Below are 23,412 nucleotides of genomic sequence, written 5' to 3'. Positions count from 1 at the left end.
AGGATGTAATACATAGGCTAGCTGGACACCTTCATTTCCTTTGGGATCAGCAATTATGTTCTGTACTGTAATGTGTGTGTGTGCGTGTTACAGCATCCTCCGTTAGGTTGTCTGGCGGCCGCACCAACTGTTCTGGACGAGTGGAAGTCTACCACGTAGACCAGTGGGCTAGTGTGTGTGATGATGGCTGGGACATGAACGATGCTGTGGTGGTGTGCAGACAGCTGGGTTGCGGAGACGCTCTTTGTGCCCCTGAGAGCTCCCACTTTGGTGCTGTCAGAGGAAGCACTGATGACAGGATGACTGATGTGGCATGCTCAGGAACCGAAGGCTTTCTCACTGACTGCTCCCATGCCATCAGGCAACAGATACCGTGTGAAACTGCGGGCGTGGTGTGCACAGGTTTGTGAGACATATTGCTGCATTTCAAAGTCATTTTAATTTAACCATTGCATTTGTCTATGCACCTTTCTCCACCTTTAATTTTACATGTCAGGGTCTCTCTCTCTCTCCCCCCTCCCCCAATGTATGCGGATTGTAATATTGTGATATTTTACATGTTATGAAGTTATGACAGGAATAGGGTTTTCACAGAAGCAGTGGGAATCGTAGTTCGACTCCAATGACACATTTCAATATGTTTTGACCTGTTTAAGTTAGTAATTACTTAATAAACTTAGCATTGGTCCTTTAAGCAGCGTGCCGATTCAACCAGGATTTCCAACTTCACCCACCGTGGACAGTCCCCTTGTGGCACCGGAGAAATTTTGTTGTAGTAACTGCTGCGTTTGAGACCTTGCAGTTCGGCTGGCCCTGTTATAGTAGCCAAATATGTTCATGTTGTCGCGAAGTCAACTCTCTGATTTTCACGAGTAGCCTATAGGCTATAGCTTACGATGCCTATAGGCAAAGTCGCCCTCCCATTCATAATTCATTTATTCATCCATCAAGACTTAATTTCTCTCACTGCGATCTAGTTCTAAAGCGGAAATGGTATACTGTTAGAATCTGTCTAAACAAACAGTGTAATGTTGTAATAAAACTCAAGTAGAGTTCGCTAGCTTAAACAACTGCCCTCCCACCTCCTGCTTACAGTTAGCACAAACCAATCAGAGGCCGGCATGAAACTGGAGCACCAATGTGCTCCTCAATGATCTGAACATGCTGAAAGGCTCCCGAAGGAGACCCACGAGCACCAACATCCTCCAACTCCCCCAAATGCACCGAGACACACCGAGCCAATTCTGTCCCAATTGTCCCTAGTGCACGACAATAACCAACCGTCTGGTTGGTGTGGAGACCCCATTAAAGCAATTCTCCACCATTTCTTGAAACATGTTCTTTTTACTCTTTCCTTTGAGTTAAATAACTGACTTTTACCTTTCTGCTCTTTCTGTACTCTGTAGCTGTTCTCTATGTCTGGCAATGCAAACTCTATATCCTAGCTAGATTGTATTATTGAATCAAATTGGACAAGCTAGCAGCTAGTGAGTCCCATCTGATCAATGATATTTGCTAGCTTGGAACTAGAAATATTATCACCAGACTAAGAGGACAGCTGGAAAGGCAGGACAAATGTACAATGTAATTATGTAACTAAAGGGAAAGTGTAAAATCATCTAATATCCAGAAATGGATAATCGCTTCACATCTTTTTTTGCAGGAGCTAGCATGCAACCTGAGATTAGCCTCACACCCCCCGAGTCAACAGTCTCAGCAGGTGACAGCATTGAATTTAGATGCACTACCTCATCAGACACCTGCTCCTCAACAGACTTCAAGTTGTCAAGGAATGGGGAATCGATGATGACTACATCAGCCACTGACTACCACAGAAATGTAACCTTTGCATTGCTTTCTCTGGACACTTCTAGCCAGGGAAATTACTCATGTGGCTATTCCCCCAACTTTACTGAGAGTGTGCCAGTCACTCTCACTGTTGGTAAGATATACTTGAGTATTAGGTAATTGAATTATGCCATGTGTTGTTTTCTTTGATGAATTTCTTTTTTAACACTCAAAAATAGTTGAGTGTTAAGCAGATATAGCATGATTCCTTATCAAACAAATTAATCAATATACCTCCAAAAGAGGTCCAGCTGCTTACGAAAAAATGAAAATGTTGTAATGAAATAAAATTCAGTAACACATAATAAGTGACATAATGTGTAGTGTCTTTGACTGTTTTTGCTCCAAGTTTCTCTAGCAAATCCAGTTCTCACCCTTGAAACGGACACACCAACCTGGGGTCAGCCGGTCCAGATGACTTGCACCATCTCCACTGAACACCTGGGTGGGACGTTCACCTTACAGCAGCTGTCTGGGTCGTACAGAGCGGAAAAGCGGGGCTCAACACCTACTGTTGATTTCACCATCCCTCAGGCTTACAATAGCCACTCAGGATCCTACTACTGCCAGTATGAGACAAGAGTAAATGATCGTCTCTTCAACTCCACTCTCAGCAATCTTCTGAATTTCTCAGTGATGGGTGAGATTTCAATTCCATTCCAAAGTGAAACTATGCAAGTTTCAGAATTAAAGGATAAATTCTGCCAATTCCGAGATGCAGTTGTAATACTCATACTACCCTGGACTTGTCAGTACCTGAGAAATATATTTTTTCCCCTTCAGCCTTTTCCGAGATCCTGGTCATTGTAATGGGGGTAGAGTATGTCTACATTAAAAAAAACCCATCTTGATTCATACCCAATGACATCCAAAAGGTTATGCGAGATCAGCAGACAACTAGCAAACAGCGATACCTTTTGGGACAATATTTGGGGTAGGTCTATGTTAAGATCATTTCTAATGTAAACAAAGTCTGCCCCCATTAGAATAGCTCAAATCTCGGAAAGGGCTGAGACAAAAAATTCAGCATCACTAGGTACTGACAAGTCAAGGGTAGCATGAGCAATACACAACAGCATATTGAATTTGGCAGAAGTTCTTAAAATGAAGTCAACAAACAAGACTTCAAAACGAAATATATCAGACAGCTTCTAATTGAATATTATATTATTATGCCCTTCTGGACCCTCATCAGACTTAGAGTTTTTTTGGTAGAGGATTGTTATTGGAGGACAAGTTTGCCGTCCTTTGGTGTTAGACCTCCAACAGTGTGGTACAAGACCAACCCGTGAGTTCAGAATAGTTTCTGTCATTAGGCGGGTTTAGTATGTCAAGGATGTAATACATAGACTGGCTGGACACATTTCCTTTGGGATCAGCAATAATGTTCTGTACTTTAATGTGTGTGTGTGTGTGTGTGTGTGTGTGTGTGTGTGTGTGTGTGTGTGTGTGTGTGTGTGTGTGTGTGTGTGTGTGTGTGTGTGTGTGTGTGTGTGTGTGTGTGTGTTTGTGTGTTTGTGTTTGTGTGCGTGCGCGTGTTACAGCATCCTCCATTAGGTTGTCTGGCGGCCGCACCAGCTGTTCTGGATGGGTGGAGGTCTACCACGTAGATCAGTGGGCCAGTGTGTGTGATGATGGCTGGGACATGAACGATGCTGTGGTGGTGTGCAGACAGCTGGGGTGCGGAGATGCTCTTTGTGCCCCTGAGAGCTCCCACTTTGGCACTGTCAGAGGAAGCACTGATGACAGGATGACTGATTTGGCATGCTCAGGCACTGAAGGCTTCCTCACTGACTGCTCCCATGCCATCAGGCAACAGATACCGTGTGAAACTGCGGGCGTAGTGTGCACAGGTTTGTGAGCGATTTGCTAGCTATTGGGAGAGTTTTTATTCGCCTCTTAATCATGCAATTATGCATCGGCTGCTTAACTCTGAAAAGTAACAAAGTATCTCCTATGAATCATTTCTTTCTGCATCAGCTGAAGTATTGGTGACTAATTAACCCATTAAGTAATGGAGATATACATTTGCTGTTAACTAAGTCATTGCATTACTAAAGGCCCTGTTTCAGAAATAAATCATCCCTTTCGTCATTTTTGCAGGAGCTAGCATGCAACCAGAGATTACCCTCACACCTCCCGAGTCAACAGTCCCAGCAGGCGACAGCATTGAATTTAGATGTGCTACTTCATCAGACACCTGCAACACAACAGAGTTCAAGCTATCAAGGAATGGGGAAACCATCAATGCTACATCAGCTACTGACTACCAGAGACATGTGACCTTTGGGTTTCCTTCCCTGGACATATCTAACCAAGGAATTTACTCGTGTGCCTATTCCCCGACCTTCACTGAAAGTGTGCCAGTCAATCTCACTATCGGTAAGACGTAGGCTACTTGAATATTGAATTAAATATGTAATGCCAGTTGACTACCATGTGTTTAGTTATCTGATGGATTTATTTTTTACCATCATGAAGACAGTATTCTCAAAATGTATCTAGCATCTAATGTGATGTCTCAAAAATATTTGAGTTGTAAGCAGATGTACCATGATGCCTTATCAACCAATCTAAATAATAGAGCTCCAAAACAGGTCTAGTTGCTTACAGATAAAAAATTTATATAATTATAATAATATAATGAGAAAATAAAATGTATAAAAGATATAATCGCTGACATAATAATTGTTGTCCTTGACTGTTTTTGCTCCAAGTTGCTCTGGCAAAGCCAGTTCTCACCCTTGAAACGGACACACCAACCTGGGGTCAGCCAGTCCAGATGACCTGCACCATCTCCACTGAACACCTGGGTGGGACGTTCACCTTACAGCAGCAGCCTGGGTCGTACAAACGGAAAAAGCAGGGATCAACACCTGCTGTTGTTTTCACTATCCCTCAGGCTTATGGCAGCCACTCAGGATCCTACAACTGCCAGTATGAAATAAGAGTGAATGGCCGTCTCTTCACATCGACTAGTAGCAACCATATGAACCTCTCAGTGAAGGGTGAGATATGTGCATTGCTGTGTACTCTTTTAAATTCAATACAAAACTAGTGCAGAGCCCGTTGGGCCTATTTGCCCGTGTTGTGTTTTGTAATTTAGCCCTATGTAAAAACTGGTGACTTCCCTGCGCTGTCCTAATGTGCTCCTTTAAAGACATGAAGATTTTTTTTTTCATGTAGGCCTAAGCTATAATTTTCTACCAGATAGATAGATAGATAGATAGATAGATAGATAGATAGATAGATAGATAGATAGATAGATAGATAGATAGATAGATAGATAGATAGATAGATAGATAGACGTTTTTTTTTTTCTCATAGACCTACATCAAATAATTGTTGCAAATCTCTTGACTAACCACCATTAGGCACCAATAGGCCTATGTTTCAGTGGAATCTGAGGTGAATTTGTAGGCCTATTGTATTTCCACATTTTGAAGGCACAACCTGCCTTTCTGTCTGTCTGCCTCTCTCTCTCTCTCTCTCTCTCTCTCTCTCTCTAAGTTTAGACTCGCTATCAAAATCTCGAAAGGGACTCGCATTAGACTTGTGATGACATAGGCCAGCCCATTTTGGCCAGCCCTACTCGCAACCGATTCTAAATCAGCAGTCAATTGCGGCCATAGGTAGGCTATTGCTTTCTGATTGTGACCATCTCCTTTTAAAACACCCCTTGTTGGAAAGATACACCTTGTTTAGCGCATTTGAACTCGAAATTCAACTCGAAATTGGCGGGTAGACTGTCTGCGAATGGAGGGAGAGGGAGAGAGCCGGTTTAGAGATTAACGAGTGACATCCGTTTGAAACACATGGGGTTCTTGTGTGGCAGGTCAGGTGTTTGTAGGTTTGTGACGCAGCTGACTTGAAAAAAGAATGTTGGCTTCTGTAGGCCTATATGTATGTTATCGAGCAGAACAGCAAAAGCCAATTCTTTTGTTTGACTAACGTCTTCGGTATTTAATTTAATGGCCCGGACTTAACAAACTTTCCAATTTGCAGATTATCGGGCACCGCTCATCTGTGTGAAATGCGAGTAAACTGAATAACGAAATCAAACATAAATCTTGAAAGCCTACGCCGTCAGAGGTTTGGGGTGCCTAGATAGCCGTATTTTTCTAGGGAATCGCTGTAGTGTCGCCAGGTCTCCCCGTGGCTGTTTCTATCGGTGGTTGATGCTGTTGCTACTAAGCGCATGTAAACTGAATAGCAAAATCAAACATAACATAAAATAAACATCGGGTACGCCGTCAGAGGTTTGCAATGCTCACAGACGTTTCTATTAGATGGGTCTATATGACCGGTGCAGCAGGACCTTTTATACTCGCTGGGACGTGACGTCATCACACCCTGTCCAGTTTCGTTCTGGTTTTAACAAAACTGCTGTCTTTGGTATTGTGACGTGGCGCAAAAGAGGTAAGGGTACTGCCAGTGGCGTCAATGTTGGGTGCACTGCTGATTCCATGAAAATGTTCATATCGTCACTAATATATGTCCAAATGGTGTGAAACTTTGCACTGCAATCTGCTGTACCACTGCCAAGTCACCTTCCAATTTTGAAATGTTTTGATGCTGTGCTGCGGGAGTTACGCGGGTCACAGAGACACCGACAGAACTTTCTTGAATTATTAGATAGATGAGTTGGAGAGGAATAGGGTTTGGACATGACCCTGGGCCGCACTCAAATCTGATTACCCACTGTCAGCTACCCTTATGTGGTATGGGTGCATTAGCGCAATGCGTCACAGCACCCCACAAAACCCAATATTTTTTTTTCCTTTTTTTCCAGATCTAATCAAACCAAACGAGGAGGTATGTCCCAGCTTTGGCTAACAACATACTGTACAGACAATTAGACATATCATAGCAGCAGCATTTTTTTTCACAAACAATAATACCCTTTTAATCCCCAGCAACTCAAAGACGTAATCAAGACCATGACAGAAGACACGGTGTTACAACCCAAAGTAAGTCCTTATAATATGTATACTTCACCTCATCAAATGAGGTTTGGTTCTATTCTTTTATCCAGCTCATCAATAATTGAGCCGTTTGCATTGTTATTACCCAGAAACTGCAGAGCAATTGCACTGGAAATTTATATGGAAATTGCTTGTAATAAGCAGTTACAAAGGGGTCGTTCCACGACTAATGACCAAATCATCCCGCACGACCTCAGATTTGGCTGGGAAAAAATCAAGGAGGTTCACACACTTCCCAATAGGAAAAGTGTGTTACATTATGGCTCCAAACTAGTTTTCATTAAAAATGTTTGGTCAGGTACCCCCCTGACTTGTTTTGAACAGAGTTCTCAGAGAGCCCACTTTCAGATTGCTGTATCTAAAAAACGTAAAGTAGGTTCTTACAAATTTCAAGGGGTAACATTTGGAACATGTACTTGTGAAATGTGCCCAATGCTCAATGCAGCATTTCTTAAAGGTACACTGTGCAGGAAATGGTCAAAAAAGGTGCTGTAACTATGCTGCTCATTGGAACTGGGTTGCTTATTGTCAAATTTGATCTTTTCATGAAAGTTTACTATGTTATGTACTAATATTTGTTTAGTATGGCCCAAGTATAGTAATTTTTGCAGCTAAGAATGGCTATTTCTTGAAATTCAAAATGGCGGACCAAGGAGAAGACCCCCCTTTTCATGTATGAAAAGTGCAATTTTCCCAGTCATAATGAATACTTATGTAGCCAAGCGGACCTTTAGGGCAGGGATTCTTAACCATAGGGCCGCGGTCAACTTTCAGTTTCGCACCATTGGGCGGCTTGGGCCGTGGGACCGCTTATTAAATAGACTTAGTGTGCGTCCCTCAAACGTAACTCCGTCATATCGCAATGACCACACCCCGCGTTTTTGTTGTTGGGGAGTTTCATTAAGAACAAGACAGTAACACCCTTTGGTAGTAACAGCCTTTGCAGTGGGCTAGCCTATTTGAAAAAAGAGAAATTACCAATCCGTTACTGTTCCCAGCAGATTTGGCGACGTCTTCTGTGTCCTAATATCCGCATGTTTTAGTAGTTAGAAATCGGTGTTCAACGGTTAGGCTGCTCAAAATAATTCTAGTTACTAAATCTTTATCCCTTATACTTGTCCAAGTGTCCCCAACATGGGGACGAATTTTGCGTGATACTGGAAAGTTTTCCGTCCGGCGCTGGAATTTCTGTTGTTCCCGCGCTGCGTTTCCACTTTTATAAAAAAAAAAGCGTCTTCATTTTATGATCAGCAGATTCATTACAATCTGCAGCTAATTCATAAAATCATTCACAATGCAGCACCCCCACCTCTAAGAACATTTGTTCAACCCTGCTCTGAACAGATGAGCAGAACGTCAAGATCCACCATTAGGGGTGATTGTAGTCTCCCAATCCGACAAACTGCTTTTGCTCAATCAGCCTTCTCTTTCAGGGCATCCAAAACATGGAATAGCCTACCCAGTGACCTAAAAAGTATTACTGATTATCAGGCCTTCTCAAGGGGTGTGAAAAATGGATATTAACCAACCAGTCTTGTCAACACTAATCATATGGTTTTTAATTCAACATATGTCTCATAACTGTATGCCATTTTAATGTGTGTGTGGGTGTGTGGGTGTGTGTGTATGTGTTGTTTGGGGCTATGAACCCATGGCCTATGGATGTGCTTATTTGTTCATGTACTGTATTTTAATTTTTGTTTTACCTGTCCAGGGACTGCAGATGGAAATTAGCTATATAGCTATAATCTGGCACAAGCCATCTTTTTACTTCTGTAAACAATGTCTATTGTGCATGGTCCCTGCTGAACTAAACTAAATAAACTAAACTAAACTACAAAGCATAAGTCAAGAGCTGTCACGCAAACTTTGAGCTGTCAGAGAGGAATTCAAATGTGTGATTGACTCTGAGTTGCTAAACTGTGAGTGAATATGATGAGTGAGATTAAATGACATTAACAATAGCATAATTAATATAGGGCTATTCCTTGTGGAAAAAATACTTAAATAATCATCTATTTATTTATATTTTAATTTAAGCCCATATTATGTTATCATAATATAATTTAATATAATATCATGTAATATAATATGATATATACATGCAATATGGGCCCCGGTGCACTGAAAAAATGGGCCTCGACGTCAAAAAGGTTAAGAATCCCTGCTTTAGGCAAGTACAGTTCGCTGCGGCACGAAGCCAGTTGGACGTCCCTAGGGACGTTCATCTGTGAGTTGGACGCCCCTAGGGACGTTCATCGAACAAGCTGATTACGTCACACGTCCAAGTAACTCGCCTCGTCCATATTACCGTAATTCGGCTACATACGTAACCGTAAATGTTTAAACCGTAAAATGTAATGTAAAACTAAATTTGAATTCATATAATGTTTGAGGAATTCCTCCAGCTACCGGAATACAATAAATAATTGATTTAATGTTTCTAAACTTTAGTAGCAGGTCTACGAAAAGCGTGCAAGACTGATTTCGTTCTTTTTCATGTTCATATTCAAATAGTATGGTAATAGGCCGATAGGGCCTATCTTTGTTTTTATTTGAACTTTGCTAGCGGCATGATTTCACATTCGAATTGTTTAATCTATTTCGAGGTTCCACGCTGCACAAGGCATTAAAAGCTGAATAATAACATGTTTATGCAATAAAACATTAGGATACTCGAAATGTGTTGTGCTTTGTGATTGATGTTGCACTAGTAGGCTACCCTATGCCGAGTGTACTAGAACGTTGGCCGCGTTTTAAGTCTGTATTCTGGGGTGGGTCAATCAGTTGATAGTTACAATGCAAACATCAACTGTGACATTTATACCCGAGTCTCATCGTCCTTGTGTATTAAGTTATTACCAGGGGTGGAAAAGTAACTAATTACTTTTACTCAATATTGTACTTGAGTAGCTTTTATGAATACTTTGTACTTTTTAAATAATACCTTTACTTGTACTTGAGTACATTTTGACCCAAGTACTTTACTCAATTACACTGGAACCTGGCCTGAGTACTGAGTAAAAAAAACTAGACTGAGAAAATGCCATGCAAAATAATGCCACAATCCGCCAGAAATGAAAGATTGTGCAGCATGGCACACAGCATTTCCACTATTTTACCATCTTGTATCAATGTATTGGATGATGGCTGGTGCCAAGCAAGAGATAGAGGTTATGGAGGACGATATTCAAGAAAAATAAACATGACATTCTCAAGAGGAAAGCTAATTAAAAGTAACTAAGTACTTTTTACTCAAACTTATTACACAATAACACTTGAATGACTGGGTTCATGAAATCATGACTATTATACCAATGGCAGCATACAATTATTAACTGTTTTACAATCCTGTTGGTAATCCTGTTAGCTGGTTCCTGCTCTGTGCAAGTTTTCTGTTGCCCAGTCTTGCACTTACGTCTATAGGCCTATATGTATAGGCATTCATTTCTTTATATGACCAGCACATGTTAAGACATTGACTAATAAAGCAGACTTGAATTGTTCATTAGGAAGAAGTTGAGACGGAGAGGTTGAACACTGTTTGTATAATAATGATGATTTATTAATCTTAGCACATGAAATCTCAAAATAAGCAGGTTGGGTTGCTTGAATAATCTTGAGCCTTGATAGGGTCACTCCGATAATCTTGCCACCTCCTCTTCGCCCACGGTCTCCATTGTTCCTACTTCATGGCCTTTGACTTGCCCATCTGCTTCCTTACGTCTAGCCCATGGCCCTCATGCTCATGCCTTGCTCGTCTGCTTGGAACACCAACACACACCTGCACACAAGAGCACAATCCACTCCACCGGCAACACACAACTTTGAAATGGAGCATCCATATCCTGCTATAGAAAACCACATTGAGATTGTATGTGTGTACAAATGTTAATCATGCAGGCCACCCTCCAGATGTGTCTAGAATCAAATATATCAAGTTAGTGACACCATGCATCAACCACTTACTGACAGTTTGGTTACAGGTGAAAGGAAGTGCAGCAACACGTCAAGCTGTTTTTCTGATCGAATTCTGCATCTTCGACCTAAAAAGACATTAGATTAAAACTTTACTTTTCATACATTTTCACCCATGTGCAAAACCGTGTCTTATCTTTAGGCCTTGTGACTCTTTCAGACCGCCATGCAACCAAATCACAAAGCCTTATCCAAATACATCAAATCACTAACACGTATTCACATCTTTCATTTCGCCTGGTATCTTCTCCTGCGGCCTTGTGGCTCTGTATCTCCAGGCAGACTTGACCTGAAAGAGGTAAACAACATTCATACTGCACTAATTAAGTGACTCAGAGTCAGAGGTGTCAAAAGTAAAAGTAAAAAAAAAAGAAACAAAGTTTCCTTCCTACACAAGTAACTTATCTGAGTAAACACAGTAGATCTGTGTACTTGTCTGGCGATCAGCTAACTGTGCACTGGTTGGATCAAGTTTATGGTGGGTCCTTATGGTGGGTTTTCAGTGTTTTTTAGTACAGTTCATCTATCCCATTAGTTACAATGGAGTAAATGCTGTAACAGCTATGTAATAGGCCTACCATGTGCAAGTGTTGTAATTACACCACAAAAGTACTTTTACTTTTGACATCTCTGCTCAGAGTTGAGTTAACACAGAAATGAAAACACGGTTAATTAAAACATCATTACATAATTGGTCATAATTGGTTTCTGAAAACAAAGAAATTGTTAATCCGGGTTATGAGGTGAGGCCACCATCCCTTCCCCCATAGCACCAGCTAGATGAAATCAACAAGATTAGGATATCATCACAGATTCTGAAAGAGATCATGGTCATTTATTATGAATTATTTAAATAGAACATTCAAGAAAACAAAAAGGTTTTGCTGTTTACAAAAAAATAAATAGTTTTTTCTTCAAAACAAGAGGGACAACAGAACAGAACATTTGCCCTGAAATATACATCCCCCACCCAGCTATTTACAACTCCCCCCATCTAGAACATAACACTCCCAGCACAGCAGTAGCCAGGGGCCAGTCGTCGTCGGCATAAAAGCCGCGTAGCACGCGATAAAGACACTCTGCCGTGCAAGAATAGCCAACTAACACATGGCAAACACTTCACTTTGAAACGGCCTCGAAGAATAGCCATCAAACTATGTGCCAAATAGTTAGCCACGTGTTATCGTTTAGCAACATAGTGCATATGCGACCAACGACCACGTCCATCGGATCTTTCGTTGACATTGGTGTAATACATTAGAGTTTAATGAAACAAATCTAAGGCACTCTCATTCTTGGTTTTAAAAGCTTTGAATACAGCTAGTTCACGACGGAACTGTTAATTAAAGTGTTTATTTCCATTTGCCGAAATAGGCTACTTCTAAAGCTGAGATAACCGCGGTTTGTCAGTAAGGCTGGCTGGCTAGCACATTCAAGTACATGCCACCAGCAAACAAACGAACGCAAGGAGACAGCCGAACAATATCGATATCGATGTGCAATACACAAAAAACACTGTTCGAAAATATTAAAACATCATTGATGACAAATATCATGTTAGCATGGACGTGTATTTCTCACTTACTGTCATTGTATTTTCCGTGATTTCGTCTGCGAGGTTCGTTGTCCGCTTCGGCTACTTGCTTCGGCTGGCTGAGCTCGTGCCGGTGACCCTATCAATATGGCTATCAACTTGGACGGGAGCCTTGACCTTATCAATATGGCCGCCGTTTGGAACGTCCCTGGGGACGTCCGCCGTTTGGAATGTCCCTGGGGACGTCCAACCAGCTTCAGCCTGCAGCCGACTGCTACTCGCTTTAGGGGATGACCCAAAATAATAATGATCAAGTGGAATACCTGCAATTACACGACTACGCCACTGGGGGAATTTTGCCCCTAGAGATATACATGGATTAGGGCAAACACAGGTTCTGACAGACTGGGACAGAGACGTGGATTCCTTGTGCAAAAATAGAATTCTTTTCCTTTATTTATACACAACACCTTAAATATCTACACCGCCAAAATGAAATAAAAGACAGACAAATTGCCTACCAGATAGGCCTAAACGATGACAAGGCCAGGCTAACAGGGCAGGCTGCCAGTAAAGGATAGAGCTAAAGGTGTTCACCACTCGGGCTCAGAAACAAATGGCCTATGTTGGAACACAGCATGCACGGTACACACAAACATAGGTGTAGGCTACTAGCTACGCAAGTGATTCAATCAGTGGTTACATGTCGCTATTCCGACATGTCGCTATTCCGACGTTGATGTCTATTGTCGGAATACCGGTACGTTTTTCCGCTATTCCTACATGCCGCATTGATGCATTATGCTTTTGTTGCATTGGCGTCATTAAATATGTGTTCTGTGAATGCTGCACTCACACTGTGAAGCCCTGTCATCATCAGGACAGCCGACATTTCACTTCATATTCATATAAGGCTGTTAAATCTAAAAAGGAGCTGTCCACGCGCGTGGTGCTGAAATCAGACACTTTCCCCCACGTTAGTGCTTTGAAGGAGTAGGCCTAAACTTTGTGGTCTAGCCTACATGCCAAGTTACCCAATCGAATTACCTCGCAACAATGTTACCAAAACATGCAGCGACATGATGGAGCACATGACCCTTTTTTTTGTTCCAAGGCAAAGTTGTCGTTTCCAAAAGGTTGGTTGTTTCGGGGCAAAGCAAAAAAAACGGTGTAGAATTCCAAAAGGCAAGTCTTACCCAGACACAAATGGGTGGTTGACATGACGTTGAAAAAGGTAGGTCTGCACACTGCCGATAAGCTCCAAAAATAAACTTTATTATTTAAAATGCAACGTTTCGATCACACTGGATCTTCATCAGGCATATGGGTAACAGGAAGAAGCTGTGACTTATATCACATGATCATTCATACACCCGCCCAGGCAAGGCACCCAAGGGTGTCAATCAAATGGATTGACAGGCATCTTGGCCTGTGTCCATCATGCATCAGGCAAAACCAAAAACATTTGCAAGTTTCAAGAAACAAGAAATTAAAAATGTGAATAAAGTACATGAGCATATAAAGTACATTTCACATGTTTAAAAAAACAAAAAAAAAACAAATCGGAGACAGTTACAGAAAAGGTTTTAGATCAAAGTACATATTCATCCCTTTAGGTGACATAGTATTTAAAGTATATATATAAAAGGCTTCACGTCTAAGCAGTAAATTGTCAACGTTACCCCCTCGTCTAGGGATCGCAACATGTTCGATACCAATGTATTGGAGGGTTGCAAGATTGTGCTTGGCCATGTTGAAGTGAACTGCAACGGGGTTCTTCTCATCACACAGCCTTATGTTACTTCTGTGTTCTGCTATGCGCGTTTTAAGGCACCTCGTTGTTTTACCTATATAGGCTAGACCACAGGGACATTTTATCATATAAATGACATTTTTTGTGTTGCACGTAATGACTCCCTTGATTTTAAAAGACTTCCCAGTGTGCGGGTGGTTGAAAGAGTTGCACTTTCGCGTGAAGTTGCATTGCGCACACTGGCCACATCTGTAATTGCCATCGGGGACGGGAGGGAATCTTTTTGGCGCATGATCAGAACAAGGACCTATCGCCTGCATGCATCTCAGCGCTCAACTTGGGCCTGTCGTTTGTGCCAACTACCTACTGCAACGAATTCAATGCTTACGTGGATTTCCAGAAGTTTTTTCGAACCCTTCGCATAAAGGAGTTTTTTTTCCAGCAACCCTTATCTGGGAAGTCTTTTAAAATCAAGGGAGTCATTACGTGCAGGCTGCGTGATGAGAAGAACCCCGTTGCAGTTCACTTCAACATGGCCAAGCACAATCTTGCAACCCTCCAATACATTGGTATCGAACATGTTGCGATCCCTAGACGAGGGGGTGACGTTGACAATTTACTGCTTAGACGTGAAGCCTTTTATATATACACTTTAAATACTATGTCACCTAAAGGGATGAACATGTACTTTGAGCTAAAACCTTTTCTGTAACTGTCTCCGATTTGTTTGTTTTTAAAAAAAAAAAAAAACATGTGAAATGTACTTTATATGCTCATGTACTTTATTCACATTTTTTATTTCTTGTTTCTTGAAACTTGCAAATGTTTTTGGTTTTGCCTGATGCATGATGGACACAGGCCAAGATGCCTGTCAATCCATTTGATTGACACCCTTGGGTGCCTTGCCTGGGCGGGTGTATGAATGATCATGTGATATAAGTCACAGCTTCTTCCTGTTACCCATATGCCTGATGAAGATCCAGTGTGATCGAAACGTTTCGAAAGTTTATTTTTGGAGCTTATCGGCAGTGTGCAGACCTACCTTTTTCAACTATCTGATTTTTTTAACAGAAAAGGTTGACTGAGCGCTCTTGTTCTCCAACTTAGTAAACTCCAAACTGTGGGTGCTCTTGAAGTAAGAAGACTAAAGTCCTTTCATTTAGAGCGTGTTGGCACTAGGGCCGACTTCAGGCAACTCCACAGGCCAACAAGGATTGTCCTTAGTATAAAAACCCTTTATTAATCCATGGGCATTGTTACAGAGATAAAACCGCCAACCGGTTTCAACCCACACTGGGTCTTCATCAGGGCGTAAACAGAGGAGGAGTCCCATGGTTACCTCGGTGATAATTGACCTTTCAAAAATTAGTTAAAATAGAAATATATTTAAAGAATATAGTCCATTCTGGGTGTGTAAAATAGAACAAGAGAACAAGAGCGCTCAGAGAACAAGAGCGCTCAGTCAACCTTTTCTGTTAGTACATGCCGACGCAAGTTGACACTTCTACTGAGCAGCCCCGCCATTCATAGTGCGTTGTTCCAAAGCTGCAGTTCAAAAATGTCGCAGGCATCGTTTTCATACTCCAACGAACAAGGAAACAACATAATTGTGTCGGAATCTTTACGTGAAGACACTGACACCCCTCCCCCAGAAGAAGATCTAAACGGAGCCTTCTACGATTTACGTAAACTGATGGAACGTGACCTTAAACTACATTGGCACATCGTCTTTCTATCAGACCACTGGAGAGATGGATTGATACCAAGAGGACTACGAATAGCCAAATTCCCCTCCTTCCCGACCGACGACGAGGAATTCAAGACAACATGGGAATCCATTCTAAACAAGTGTTCCAGAGACCTAATGCTTCTACTCATTAAACAGGCGAAGAGTGAGAGGACAGCCGTGAACGAGCGCATCCAGACCCTCAGAGCTTCCATGGCCCCAGCAAATGACGCACAGATCCCATATGAAGAGAAACTAAAGACGGACTTGGAAAAACTGGAAACAAATATAAAACAGGCCAAGATGCGGAAATTAAAGAGAGATGAGGACGACTACAAACGTAACCAGGTGTACCAATGGGAGAAGCGACCCAGACATCCACGCCCCCATAGGCGCACTCCATCCAACCCACGCGTAAGACGCGTCTCCTTCAACCTGACCAGCAGTGAGGATGATCTACGCTCTGAACCCGAAACACCCTCTACACACCACCAAGGAAGACCATCTCGCTCTTTTTTGGAGGAAGAATGGCCACTACCGAAGCCAGGATTACATCAACAACCGCAATACGCAAGACGCGCAGAGGAAGAAGAAAAAAGAGGAAGGATAAAAAGGCCAAAGGAAACTGCAACGGCGAGAGCGGGCCTGAGACACCGAACACCGATGAAGTATCCACAGTAATTAACTTGTCCCCAATAGAACTCACACCATGCCAAATACAGGTACTGTCAAGAGGCTTATCGTTTGCCCCCACCTATCATGCAAATCACTTTGATACAAAAATTGATCTATTCAGATTTTACAGAAACCTGCATTTAAAGGCATGGTATGCACAGAGACCTAACATCCAGGATACACAAGATCATAGTGTCGAAACCCTGTCCTCCACAACTAAATTCAAACCCAAGTCTACATTTTTCCCACTAAGCACCAACCCAAGTCTATTGGCCTTCACAAAAAAAGTTGATTATGACGTCCAAAGACTGTTTGCAACACCGAACCCAACACCTAGAAAAAACCTAACCATTCCTGAACAACAGGCTCTACGTGACCTGCAACAGAATAAAGAAATAGTAATTAAAAAAGCGGATAAGGGTGGAGCTACGGTTGTTTGGCATTACGATAAATACTTGAGGGAAGCGCAACGTCAACTACACAATACGGAATATTACACCGAACTGTCCAGCAACCCGTTGCCAACCATGCAGAAAGAACTCAACACACTCTTAACTAGAGCAAAATTGGCCGGGTGGATTACGGAAAAAGAATATGCCTTCATGCACAATGAACATGCTGTCATATCCACTTTTTACATGTTGCCCAAAGTACATAAAGCACCCAGGGACAGCCCACCAGGAAGGCCCATAGTGGCAGCCAATGGGAGTATGACGGAACCAGCCTCCCAATTTATCGATCACTACCTGAAACCCTATGTACACAAATTGCCCTCATACGTCAGAGACACAACGGATGTACTCAATAAAATTAACAATCTTAGTGACACAACTTGGAACTATCTGGTGACAATGGACGTAGAATCGTTATATACCAACATTGACCATACCGAAGGATTAAGAGCAGTGAACCACTACCTGTCCGAGAGAGAGGAGATGACACCCCCTTCTAGTTTCCTTACAGAACTAACAAGTTGGGTACTCCACAATAATGTGTTTCTATTTCAAGACGTAATGTATAGACAGCGCAAAGGCACCAGCATGGGCGCATCTTTTGCCCCGGAATACGCATGCTTATTTTTGGGACTTTGGGAATCGGAATACGTTTTCAATGCAGAAAAAATCGCTTTAAAGACAACATAAAGCTGTACTGTAGATTTATTGATGACACTCTGATCCTGTTCAAAGGCACCGAGATGGACTTAAGAGAAATGCATAATTACCTCAACAACACCAACAAGAACATAAAACTGACATTAGAACATTCGGAAAATGAAATCAACTTCCTAGACCTGACTGTATACAGAAAAGACCACCAGCTACACACTACACTATACAGAAAGCCCACTGATCGCAACACCATTTTACATTACCAGTCATATCACCCTCAGCACTTGAAGGACAATATCCCATACGGGCAATTTCAACGTCTCAAAAGGATTTGTGATCAAGATGAGGACTTCTGTGAACAGTCTGACCGTATGTCAAAGAGATTCCATGAGAGGTCTTACAAAAGATCAGTGGTGTCTGCTGCTAGGACCAAGGCAGCTTCCACCAATCGAAGTAGCCTACTGCAGCCGTCAACCAAAAGGAAAAAGAGGAAAAATACTGGCGTCTGCTTTGTCACCAGATACAGTACACACGCACCAGAGATTAGACGCATCATAAGGTCCAACTGGGACATTTTAAAAAGCGACCCAACACTGCATGATACGTTTAAAGACTTTCCTTTGTTCTGTTACAGGCGCGCCCCAAGCTTGAAGGATAGACTCACGGGCAGCTATCTCCCTGCCAGAAAGAAGGAACATTGGTTAAAGAAGCCTATTGGAACTTTTAAGTCTTTGCAATCCAACTGCAACCATTGTGGTAACATTAAGCAGCACAAAGATTTCACTGATTTTAAAACTAATGAGAAACACAAAATCAAACACTTTGTGAACTGTAATACTACTTATGTTGTCTATCGCCTCATATGCCCTTGTAATCATTTTTATGTCGGGAGAACCAAGAGGCGCCTCAAGGATAGAGTAGCGGAACATAAGTACGCAATACGTTGCAATAATGAGGATTACCCGATGGCGCGTCATTTCAACAGTGCGCATAATGGAGATGCAGGTTTACTCCAAGTAGAGGCATTGGAGCATGTCCAAACGCCACCTAGAGGCGGTGATCGGCTTAAGTTACTTCTCCAGCGTGAAACTTACTGGATTCACAAACTTGACGCAATGCGCCCCCCTGGTCTCAACGAAGAGATAGATTTCAGACCATTTTTGTAACTATCTTATGATTTTGATTAAGTTTCCTTGAAAATTGAAATGGTTATGTTTGTGCCCATGAACATGTCTATGTGAATGAATAGAATTTAACTGCTGTGATTATGCTGGTTATTCCATGATACATTGTGCTATGCAGTGTTAATTTCGTCAGCTTTTTAAATTTTAGTCTTAGTCTTAGTCACAATGACGAAAATCAATTTTAGTCTTAGTCATATTTTAGTCATTGCCTTCCCAATTTAGTCTTAGTCTAAATGACGAAAATCAATTTTAGTCTTAGTCAATTTTTCATCATTTTAGTCATTTTAGTCAACATTGTACATAATAGAACTCCTCCACACACTACTTCTCTTTTTTTACATTTATGATTGACTGTACAGAATAAACCTTCTCTGCACACTGCTTCTCTTTTTAAAATATATCACACTGTACAGAATAAAACTTCTTCAAACACTGGTTCTCTTTTTTCTCTATTTTATTTAACACCAGTGTTAATTTCGTCAGCTTTTTAAATTGTAGTCTTAGTCTTAGCCACAGTGACGCAAATCAATTTTAGTTTTATTCATATTTAGTCATTGCCTTTCCAATTTAGTCTTAGTCTTAGTCTAAATGACGGAAATCAAAAAGGGGTGTTGACGAAATATTTTAGTCATAGTCATGGTTGACGAAATTAACACTGGTGCAATGTTCATATGAAATGGTGTTTATTTTACACACCCAGAATGGACTATATTCTTTAAATATATTTCTATTTTAACTAATTTTTGAAAGGTCAATCATCACCGAGGTAACCATGTGACCCCCTGAACTTATAAATAGGTCACCCATGGGACTCCTCCTCTGTTTACGCCCTGATGAAGACCCAGTGCGGGTTGAAACCGGTTGGCGGTTTTATCTTTGTAACAATGCCCATGGATTAATAAAGGGTTTTTATACTAAGGACAATCCTTGTCGGCCTGTGGAGTTGCCTGAAGTCGGCCCTAGTGCCAACACGCTCTATCTGATTTTTTTGTCTGGCACCTGCAACAAGTGTTTTTGGATGTGCGCACCCTACCCAAAACTACTGGTTGACATGACGCCCTGATTTTACGTAACATTAGTTAAAAACCTACAAAATGGATATTTTTCCTCTTGAAAACACACGTAAATGAAAGAACATGTGGCACATCATGTTTCAGATTAGTCTTACATGAGAAGAAACATTTTTGTTCAGATTTATGGAAAGGTTTATATGTCAAATAGCCTGCGGTGTGACTGTAACATCAATAAAAACCTGGCATATATACAGCTGTAAAATAAACCAACAACATTTTGAATAATGTATAAAGCATTTGGCATGATTGCCTAAATATTAACCTTATATTAAAAAATATGAAAGTGAAAAAACTCAATGCAGTAATATTAACTACAAGTTCAATTTCGTAACGCTAATTGCGTCCTGCGTGGTGACATGTAAGTCAAGTTTGTGGACGGGCAGCTGCAAGGCCAACTACAAGGGTCTTAAAGACAGGCTCCTAACTAGCCTGGTGAACCAGCGCCACCCGCTGGACGGCAAAATGTTTTGTCTGCGGGTGGGTCTGGCCTCGCATAATGATTCAATGAAGCCAGAATGCCATGAATCTGGCAAACCAATTGCAACGCAAAGATGTGTTTTGAATCAAAGCGGGCAGGGTTTTGAGGGAAGGTTGTTCTCATCAACAATCTTCGGATGTATTGTGCATCGAGGCCAGACTACATTAGACATCCACATTTAGTCTGGTTTATCAGGCTAGCTCCTAACCAGTTATACCTCAGTTATTGGAGAGTGCTGTGGAAGTTTAAAGGGTTTATGAAACGAAAACAAAGTAAAGGAATTTGAACATTTCCAGGACAGATTCTGAAAGTTCTAAGCCTTGTGAATAAAATGGGATATTGTCTGGGTGATATTTTGTCCTAAAAGTCATGTTAAAACGTTCCCAAAAAGTGTTACGTTTACTTTTTTTCGTGACATTTAAAATTTTTTTTATGCAAATGATATGCATGACATAGAAGGGGAGAGTTCACCTCATTCCACCTTGTTCAGATCAATGGCGGCTAGTACCAAAACAAAGCGCAGTGTCAAGCAGTGTGTTTCTGGAGGGCCGAATGGTGCCAGCTGCAAAAATGGCTACTTGACAGAAGGAATATCTTTGCACAAGTTCCCTTCTGTGAAGAATGATGGAACTGTGGCCGACAAGGAGAAGGCTAAAACAAGCTAGGGCTTTGTGGATCCAATTCCGGCGTGGTTTTGAAGCAAGCTCGTGGTCACTGTTGTGCTCGGCACATTTCCACCCCTCGTGCTTCACCACAAATGTGGAGATCGCGGGCATGGTTGGACTGAAGAGAATGCTATTGCCTCAAGCAGTTCCAACAATTGACATCGCCGGCGTGCAGACTGAAACTGCCCCTGTAACTGCTCGGGCACGAAGACAGGTGAGTGCACTGCTTTGCTTTAGGCTACTCGTTTTACCTTGTCCATCTGCTTTGTATGTTGTTTTTAGGAAAGGGTAATGCACATTACATGCCAAACCGATGCGAATGCTCTCGGGATATGCACTTTTTGTTGATTGCCATTCAACTGGTCAATAAATTGGTTTTGGGAGGATATCCGCGCATCAGCGTGGTGCTCTCGGTCGAGGACAGCCAACTCACAGACTGGGCTACTGCTTGGCGAATAAACGGAGATGCACATAGCATAGGCCTACTTTGAAGCATTGATTGTTTGTTTTTAGTATTGTGGTGCACGTGTGGCTGACGTCTGGACACACCTCGTCCTCAGAGTCAGGCTGAGGGACACGCGACGCCTGTGACTTTGAGCACAAAAAATAATAATAATGATAAACGCTGAAAATATGCTGAGGACTCAGGCTATCTAGGGTGTTTTTCCAACAGCCTAATACCTCCGTTTTTTCTCTAGTTGATGATATTTTTGCATGTAGCCTACATGCATTTCAATCACACTATATCGCGCAATTGAAACAAAATGCCCCCCATTTGTCAACAAATACACACGCCATGTCATCTTTGGGTCATGGCAAAGCGCCCTTAGCAACCGTAACCATAAAAAAAAGAAGAACTGTCAGGCTATGTCAACAATCGTCACTTCGCCTGTCAGACATGTCACTTTCTGCAGATGTATCAGTGCCTCTGAAATAGATTTGTGCTGCTGCTTTTTTTTCTCATGAGGTTGGATGTGTGGTCTTTCAACACACTGATGTTTGTATCAGAATTTTGGTTCCTTTATAAGATGTGGGTCCATCAAATGTGTGTTGTTTTCTCAGATCGCCATACTAGCAAACCAGGGACTCTCCTCTTTGATGTCACAGCCCAGCTCATTAGTAGAGATGCTTAACTCGAATCTTTGAGGCGCCCGGATTGATTGGATCATTCCAAGGAGGGTACCCGGATTAGACGGATCACTCGGATCACACGGATCACTTATTTAAAATAAATAAAAATAAATAATAATAATGTATTTTTTAAAACGTTTCTGCCGTTAAGTAGCTATGCGCCTCGCCTTTGTTGTTCCATTTATCAATTCACGTTGATAAATCAAAGAGTAAGACAGTTTGATCAACAAAACTCACTTTATGAATGTCACAGTCCCTAAACTCATGCTGAGATCCGACCCACCTGGGTCTCTCCTCACTAAACATGCACCCACAACTCGAACAGCCTTTGGCAGCAGTGAAACGGCATGTTCCTTATTTTGCAATAAATAATGTGTGTGTTTGTATTTAAGAAGACTAAAAGTCAAATATTTGGGAGCAGAAGTCTAGTTGAGCAGGGACAGTCAGGAGGCGAGCAGCAGATGACCACTCGCTTCCGCTGCCGAGTTGCCTTGCGACTCGCACACTCGTGGCAAAAACGAAACTTAAGCGTTGATCCGATCCGTAGGGGATTCGCTGCTACCAACAACTCATTCAGGATTCGTCTCACCGTGTCGCCGAGGGCGCCGCTGCTGAGTGACTCGGACGAGGGGAGTGACAGCAGTGGCTTTAAAGACTGTATGCTGTAACGCAGTGAGTGATAGTAGAGTCACGTCTGTAGACTATAATTTCCCTAAGAGTAGCCTACAGACTGAGATGTTGAAGCGTTGGCAGAGCACTGTTAACATTTAGAAATGTAGACTTCAACAGAGTCAGAAGCACACACATAGGGAGCGGGGATCCGCGACTCAATTGGCCACAACAGGCTGGACGGATCAAACAGGCTCGATGAATGACGAGGCGGGAGTTGGTTCAGTTTTACTCAGTGAGTGTTCGTGACTGAACAGCATACTGGGGAGATTAGAGAATGGCTGTTGTAGTCAACTAAAGAGGATATATTCCGGTTTCACAATTTGTCGCGCTGTAACTGCCATTTTGTTGACATATTAATGAAATGCCGTCTGACCCGCCTTTGGCGGATCAATGCACGACAGCCATCCGGTCTGTTCGGATGAGGTCTTGATCCGGCTCTCCAACCGGATCCTCCGGGTTTTAGATCAGCGCTACTCATTAGTCAAACCAAATTTCACAGAATTCACACTTTGAGTTGCCATTTTCACAAGTTCCTCCAGGATGATTGGGTTGAAAGTCTCATCGATGCTATCAGAAAAAAACAAGGATTTAATGGGAATGA

General features: G+C 41.9%; 2 protein-coding genes across 2 annotated transcripts in view; both read left to right on the top strand.

The window, feature by feature from the left end:
- LOC134457976 (deleted in malignant brain tumors 1 protein-like) overlaps positions 1-6,684 on the top strand; it is a 38,355-nt gene extending 31,671 nt beyond the window's left edge. The window contains exons 8-14 of the mRNA XM_063210032.1: positions 94-402; positions 1,664-1,942; positions 2,198-2,488; positions 3,393-3,701; positions 3,952-4,230; positions 4,566-4,856; positions 6,641-6,684. Of these exons, the coding sequence (XP_063066102.1) occupies positions 94-402; positions 1,664-1,942; positions 2,198-2,488; positions 3,393-3,701; positions 3,952-4,230; positions 4,566-4,856; positions 6,641-6,684 (1,802 nt within the window). The remainder of the gene's footprint in view (positions 1-93; positions 403-1,663; positions 1,943-2,197; positions 2,489-3,392; positions 3,702-3,951; positions 4,231-4,565; positions 4,857-6,640) is intronic.
- The window catches only part of LOC134457968 (adhesion G protein-coupled receptor E3-like), a 40,780-nt gene continuing 24,018 nt past the window's right edge, over positions 6,651-23,412 (top strand). Inside the window, exons 1-2 of the mRNA XM_063210022.1 lie at positions 6,651-6,663; positions 6,765-6,818. Of these exons, the coding sequence (XP_063066092.1) occupies positions 6,789-6,818 (30 nt within the window). The 5' untranslated portion in view covers positions 6,651-6,663; positions 6,765-6,788. The remainder of the gene's footprint in view (positions 6,664-6,764; positions 6,819-23,412) is intronic.

Source organism: Engraulis encrasicolus, chromosome 1 (genome assembly GCF_034702125.1).
Source record: "Engraulis encrasicolus isolate BLACKSEA-1 chromosome 1, IST_EnEncr_1.0, whole genome shotgun sequence".
NCBI classification, from domain to species: Eukaryota; Metazoa; Chordata; class Actinopteri; order Clupeiformes; family Engraulidae; genus Engraulis; species Engraulis encrasicolus.
This window is presented reverse-complemented; position numbering and strand designations above follow the sequence as displayed.